The following is a 6,637-nucleotide window of genomic DNA, read 5'->3' as shown; positions in this document are numbered from 1 at the left end:
GCAGTAGTGGTTGTTGGGCTAGCTGTGGTAGTTGTTGGTCCAGCAGTGGTGGTTGTTGGTCCAGTGGTGGTTGTTGTGGGGCTTAATGTTGTGGTAGTTGGGCCAGCTGTGGTAGTTGTTTGTCCAGTTGTGGTAGTTGTTGGGGCAGGTGTGGTAGTCGTTGGGGCAGCTGTGGTAGTTGTTGATCCAGCTGTGGTAGTTGTTGGTCCAGCTGTGGTTGTTTTTGGGGCAGCTGTGGAAGTTGTTGGGGCAGCGGCGGTAGTTGTTTGTTCAGCTGTGGTTGTTGTCGGTCCAGCAGTAGTGGTTGTTGGGCCGGCGGAGGTAGTTGTTGGGGCAGCTTTGGGTGTTGTTGGGGCAGCTGTGGTAGTTGTTGGGGCAGCTGTGGTAGTTGTTGGTCCAGCTGTGGTAGTTGTTGGGGCAGCTGTGGTAGTTGTTGGGGCGGCTGTGGAAGTTGTTGGCGCAGCTGTGGTAGTTGTTGATCCAGCTGTGGTTGTTGTTGGTCCAGTGGTGGTTGTTGTGGGGCTTAATGTTGTGGTAGTTGGGCCAGCTGTGGTAGTTGTTTGTCCAGCCGTGGTAGTTGTTGGGGCAGGTGTGGTAGTCGTTGGGGCAGCTGTGGTAGTTGTTGGGGCAGCTGTGGTAGTTGTTGGGGCAGCTGTGGTAGTTGTTGGGGCAGCTGTGGTTGTTGTTGGGGCAGCTGTGGTAGTCGTTGGGGTAGCTGTGGTTGTTGTTGATCCAGCTGTGGTAGTTGTTGGTCCAGCTGTGGTAGTTGTTGGGGCAGCTGTTGTAGTTGTTGGGGCAGCTGTGGTTGTTGTTGGGGCAGCTGTGGTAGTTGTTGGGGCAGCTGTGGTAGTTGTTGGCGCAGCTGTGGTAGTTGTTGGTCCAGCTGTGGTTGTTGTTGGTCCAGTGGTGGTTGTTGTGGGGCTTAATGTTGTGGTAGTTGGGCCAGCTGTGGTAGTTGTTGATCCAGCTGTGGTAGTTGTTGATCCAGCTGTGGTAGTTGTTGGTCCAGCTGTGGTTGTTTTTGGGGCAGCTGTGGAAGTTGTTGGGGCAGCGGCGGTAGTTGTTTGTTCAGCTGTGGTTGTTGTCGGTCCAGCAGTAGTGGTTGTTGGGCCGGCGGAGGTAGTTGTTGGGGCAGCTTTGGGTGTTGTTGGGGCAGCTGTGGTAGTTGTTGGGGCAGCTGTGGCAGTTGTTGGTCCAGCTGTGGTAGTTGTTGGGGCAGCTGTGGTAGTTGTTGGGGCAGCTGTGGTAGTTTTTGGGGTAGTTGTGGTTGTTGTTGATCCAGCTGTGGTAGTTGTTGGTCCAGCTGTGGTAGTTGTTGGTCCAGCGGTGGTAGTTGTTGGGGTAGCTGTGGTAGTAGTTGGGCCAGCTGTGGTAGTCGTTGGTCCAGCTGAGGTTGTTGTTGGTCCTGCGGTGGTTGTTGTGGGGCTTAATGTTGTGGTAGTTGGGCCAGCTGTGGTAGTTGTTTGTCCAGTTGTGGTAGTTGTTGGGGCAGGTGTGGTAGTCGTTGGGGCAGCTGTGGTTGTTGTTGTTCCAGCTGTGGTAGTTGTTGGGGTGTCTGTGGTAGTTTTTGGGGCAGCTGTGGTAGTTGTTGGTCCAGCTGTGGTTGTTGTTGATCCAGCTGTGGTAGTTGTTGTTCCAGCTGTGGTAGTTGTTGGGGCAGCTGTGGTAGTTGTTGGTCCAGAGGAGGTAGTTGTTGGTCCAGCTGTAGTGGTGGTTTGTCCGGCGGTGGTAGTTGTTGGTGCAGTTCTGGTTGTTGCTGTTCCAGCTGTGGTAGTTGTTGGGGCAGCTGTGGTAGTCGTTGGGGCAGCTGTGGCTGTTGTTGATCCTGCTGTGGTAGTTGTTGGTCCTGCTGTGGTAGTTGTTGGTCCAGCTGTGGTTGTTGTTGGGGCAGCTGTGGTAGTTGTTGGGGCAGCTGTGGTAGTTGTTGGGGCAGCTGTGGTAGTTGTTGGGGCAGCTGTGGTAGTTGTTGGGGCAGCTGTGGTAGTTGTTGGTCCAGCGGAGTTAGTTGTTGGTCCAGCTGTAGTGGTGGTTGGTCCGGCGGTGGTAGTTGTTGAGGCAGTTGTGGTTGTTCCTATTCCAGCTGTTGTAGTTGTTGGTCCAGCTGTGCTAGTTGTTGGGGCAGCTGTGGTAGTCGTTGGGGCAGCTGTGGTTGTTGTTGATCCAGCTGTGGTAGTTGTTGGTCCAGCTGTGGTGGTAGTTGGGGCAGCTGTGGAAGTTGTTGGGGCAGCTGTGGTAGCTGTTGTTCCAGCAGAGGTAGTTGTTGGTCCAGCTGTGGTTGTTGTCGGTCCAGCAGTAGTGGTTGTTGGTCCGGCGGTATTAGTTGTTGGGGCAGTTGTGGTTGTTGTTGTTCCAGCTGTGGTAGTTGTTGGGGCAGCTGTGGTAGTCGTTGGGGCAGCTGTGGTTGTTGTTGGGCCAGCTGTGGTAGTCGTTGGGGTAGCTGTGGTTGTTGTTGGTCCAGCTGTGGTAGTTGTTGGTCCAGCTGTGGTAGTCGTTGGGGTAGCTGTGGTAGTTGTTGGTCCAGCGGAGGTAGTTGTTGGTCCTGCTGTGGTTGTTGTCGGTCCAGCATTAGTGGTTGTTGGTCCGGCGGGGGTAGTTGTTGGGGCAGCTGTGGTAGTCGTTGGGCTAGCTGTGGTTGTTGTTGATCCTGCTGTGGTACTTGTTGTTCCAGCTGTGGTAGTTGTTGGGGCAGCTGTGGTAGTTGTTGGGGCAGCTGTGGTAGTTGTTGGTCCAGCTGTGGTAGTTGTTGGGGCAGCTGTGGTAGTTGTTGGGGCAGCTGTGGTTGTTGTTGGGGCAGCTGTGGTCGTCGTTGGGGTAGCTGTGGTTGTTGTTGATCCAGCTGTGGTAAGTGTTGGTCCAGCTGTGGTAGTTGTTGGGGCAGCTGTGGTAGTTGTTGGGGCAGCTGTGGTAGTTGTTGGGGCAGCTCTGATAGTTGTTGGTCCAGCTGTGGTTGTTGTCGGTCCAGCTGTGGTAGTTGTTGGGGCAGCTGTGGTAGTCGTTGGGCTAGCTGTGGTTGTTGTTGATCCTGCTGTGGTACTTGTTGTTCCAGCTGTGGTAGTTGTTGGGGCAGCTGTGGTAGTTGTTGGGGCAGCTGTGGTAGTTGTTGGTCCAGCTGTGGTAGTTGTTGGGGCAGCTGTGGTAGTTGTTGGGGCAGCTGTGGTTGTTGTTTGGGCAGCTGTGGTCGTCGTTGGGGTAGCTGTGGTTGTTGTTGATCCAGCTGTGGTAAGTGTTGGTCCAGCTGTGGTAGTTGTTGGGGCAGCTGTGGTAGTTGTTGGGGCAGCTGTGGTAGTTGTTGGGGCAGCTGTGGTAGTCGTTGGGGTAGCTGTGGTAGTTGTTGGTCCAGCGGTGGTAGTTGTTGGGGTAGCTGTGGTAGTAGTTGGGGAAGCTGTGGTAGTAGTTGGGGCAGCTGTGGTTGTTGTTGATCCAGCTGTGGTAGTTGTTGGTCCAGCTGTGGTAGTTGTTGGTCCAGCTGTGGTAGTTGTTGGGGCAGCTCTGGTAGTTGTTGGGGCAGCTGTGGTTGTTGTTGGGGCAGCTGTGGTAGTCGTTGGGGTAGCTGTGGTAGTTGTTGGGGCGGCTCTGGTAGTTGTTGGTCCAGCTGTGGTTGTTGTCGGTCCAGCAGTAGTGGTTGTTGGGCTAGCTGTGGTAGTTGTTGGTCCAGCTGTGGTAGCTGTTGGTCCAGCGGTGGTAGTTGTTGGTCCAGCTGTGGTTGTTGTCGGTCCAGCAGTAGTGGTTGTTGGTCTAGCTGTGGTAGTTGTTGGTCCAGTGGTGGTAGTTGTTGGGCCAGCTGTGGTAGTTGTTGGTCCAGCTGTGGTAGTTGTTGGGGCAGCTGTGGTAGTTGTTGGTCCAGCTGTGGTAGTTGTTGGTCCAGCGGTGGTAGTTGTTGGGCCAGCTGTGGTAGTTGTTGGTCCAGCTGTGGTAGTTGTTGGTCCAGCTGTGGTAGTCGTTGGTCCAGCTGTGGTTGTTGTTTGTCCAGCGGTGGTTGTTGTGGGGCTTAATGTTGTGGTAGTTGGGCCAGCTGTGGTAGTTGTTTGTCCAGTTGTGGTAGTTGTTGGGGCAGGTGTGGTAGTCGTTGGGGCAACTGTGGTTGTTGTTGTTCCAGCTGTGGTAGTTGTTGGGGCAGCTGTGGTAGTTGTTGGTCCAGCTGTGGTAGTTGTTGGTCCAGCTGTGGTAGTTGTTGGGGCAGCTGTGGTTGTAGTTGGGGCAGCTGTGGTAGTTGTTGGTCCAGCAGAGGTAGTTGTTGGTCCAGCTGTAGTGGAGGTTGGTCCGGCGGTGGTAGTTGTTGGGGCAGTTGCTGTTCCAGCTGTGGTAGTTGTTGGGGCAGCTGTGGTAGTCGTTGGGGCAGCTGTGGTTGTTGTTGATCCTGCTGTGGTAGTCGGTGGGGCAGTTGTGGTTGTTGCTGTTCCAGCTGTGGTAGTTGTTGGGGCAGCTGTGGTAGTTGTTGGGGTAGTTGTGGTTGTTGTTGATCCAGCTGTGGTAGTTGTTGGTCCAGCTGTGGTAGTTGTTGGGGCAGCTGTGGTAGTTGTTGGGGCAGCTGTGGTAGTTGTTGGGGTAGTTGTGGTTGTTGTTGATCCAGCTGTGGTAGTTGTTGGTCCAGCTGTGGTAGTTGTTGGTCCAGCTGTGGTAGTTGTTGGTCCAGCGGTGGTAGTTGTTGGGCCAGCTGTGGTAGTCGTTGGTCCAGCTGAGGTTGTTGTTGGTCCTGCGGTGGTAGTTGTTGGGCCAGCTGTGGTAGTCGTTGGTCCAGCTGAGGTTGTTGTTGGTCCTGCGGTGGTTGTTGTGGGGCTTAATGTTGTGGTAGTTGGGCCAGCTGTGGTAGTTGTTTGTCCAGTTGTGGTAGTTGTTTGTCCAGTTGTGGTAGTTGTTGGGGTAGGTGTGGTAGTCGTTGGGGCAGCTGTGGTTGTTGTTGTTCCAGCTGTGGTAGTTGTTGGGGTGTCTGTGGTAGTTTTTGGGGCAGCTGTGGTAGTTGTTGGTCCAGCTGTGGTTGTTGTTGATCCAGCTGTGGTAGTTGTTGTTCCAGCTGTGGTAGTTGTTGGGGCAGCTGTGGTAGTTGTTGGTCCAGCGGAGGTAGTTGTTGGTCCAGCTGTAGTGGTGGTTTGTCCGGCGGTGGTAGTTGTTGGGGCAGTTGTGGTTGTTGCTGTTCCAGCTGTGGTAGTTGTTGGGGCAGCTGTGGTAGTCGTTGGGGCAGCTGTGGCTGTTGTTGATCCTGCTGTGGTAGTTGTTGGTCCTGCTGTGGTAGTTGTTGGTCCAGCTGTGGTTGTTGTTGGGGCAGCTGTGGTAGTTGTTGGGGCAGCTGTGGTAGTTGTTGGGGCAGCTGTGGTAGTTGTTGGGGCAGCTGTGGTAGTTGTTGGGGCAGCTGTGGTAGTTGTTGGTCCAGCGGAGTTAGTTGTTGGTCCAGCTGTAGTGGTGGTTGGTCCGGCGGTGGTAGTTGTTGAGGCAGTTGTGGTTGTTGCTGTTCCAGCTGTGGTAGTTGTTGGTCCAGCTGTGGTTGTTGTTGGGGCAGCTGTGGTAGTCGTTGGGGCAGCTGTGGTTGTGGTTGATCCTGCTGTGGTAGTTGTTGGTCCAGCTGTGCTAGTTGTTGGTCCAGCTGTAGTGGTGGTTGGTCCGGCGGTGGTAGTTGTTGAGGCAGTTGTGGTTGTTGCTGTTCCAGCTGTGGTAGTTGTTGGTCCAGCTGTGGTAGTTGTTGGTCCAGCTGTTGTAGTTGTTGGTCCAGCTGTGCTAGTTGTTGGGGCAGCTGTGGTAGTCGTTGGGGCAGCTGTGGTTGTTGTTGATCCAGCTGTGGTAGTTGTTGGTCCAGCTGTGGTAGTAGTTGGGGCAGCTGTGGAAGTTGTTGGGGCAGCTGTGGTAGCTGTTGTTCCAGCAGAGGTAGTTGTTGGTCCAGCTGTGGTTGTTGTCGGTCCAGCAGTAGTGGTTGTTGGTCCGGCGGTATTAGTTGTTGGGGCAGTTGTGGTTGTTGTTGTTCCAGCTGTGGTAGTTGTTGGTGCAGCTGTGGTAGTTGTTGGGGCAGCTGTGGTAGTCGTTGGGCTAGCTGTGGTTGTTGTTGATCCAGCTGTGGTAGTTGTTGGGGCAGCTGTGGTAGTTGTTGGTCCAGCTGTGGTAGTTGTTGGGGCAGCTGTGGTAGTTGTTGTTCCAGCTGTGGTAGTTGTTGGGGTAGCTGTGGTAGTTGTTGGGGCAGCTGTGGTTGTTGTTTGGTCAGCTGTGGTCGTCGTTGGGGTAGCTGTGGTTGTTGTTGATCCAGCTGTGGTAAGTGTTGGTCCAGCTGTGGTAGTTGTTGGGGCAGCTGTGGTAGTTGTTGGGGCAGCTCTGATAGTTGTTGGTCCAGCTGTGGTTGTTGTCGGTCCAGCAGTAGTGGTTGTTGGGCTAGCTGTGGTAGTTGTTGGTCCAGCGGTGGTAGTTGTTGGGGTAGCTGTGGTAGTAGTTGGGGAAGCTGTGGTAGTAATTGGGGCAGCTGTGGTTGTTGTTGATCCTGCTGTGGTAGTTGTTGTTCCAGCTGTGGTAGATGTTGGGGCAGCTGTGGTAGTTGTTGGGGCAGCTGTGGTAGTTGTTGGGGCAGCTGTGGTTGTTGTTGGGGCATCTGTGGTTGTCGTTGGGGTAGCTGTGGTTGTTGTTGATCCAGCTGTGGTAGTTGTTGGTCCAGTGGTGGTAG

General features: G+C 54.3%; 2 protein-coding genes across 2 annotated transcripts; both read right to left on the bottom strand.

Moving 5' to 3' along the window:
* Window positions 1–701: 701 nt before the first annotated feature.
* LOC132451346 (mucin-5AC-like) lies at window positions 702–3,410 on the bottom strand (the record flags this gene model as incomplete). Its single annotated transcript, XM_060043727.1, has 3 exons — window positions 702–919; window positions 1,262–1,667; window positions 2,331–3,410. Coding segments are annotated over 3 exons (1,704 nt in total), but the record flags the coding sequence as incomplete, so codon positions are not given.
* Window positions 3,411–4,301: 891 nt separating this feature from the next.
* Window positions 4,302–5,165, bottom strand: LOC132451271 (integumentary mucin C.1-like; the record flags this gene model as incomplete). The annotated part of the gene is made up of 2 exons (XM_060043636.1): window positions 4,302–4,599; window positions 4,783–5,165. Coding segments are annotated over 2 exons (681 nt in total), but the record flags the coding sequence as incomplete, so codon positions are not given.
* Window positions 5,166–6,637: the final 1,472 nt, after the last annotated feature.

Source organism: Gadus macrocephalus, chromosome 22 (genome assembly GCF_031168955.1).
Source record: "Gadus macrocephalus chromosome 22, ASM3116895v1".
In the NCBI taxonomy this organism is placed as follows: Eukaryota; Metazoa; Chordata; class Actinopteri; order Gadiformes; family Gadidae; genus Gadus; species Gadus macrocephalus.
This window is presented reverse-complemented; position numbering and strand designations above follow the sequence as displayed.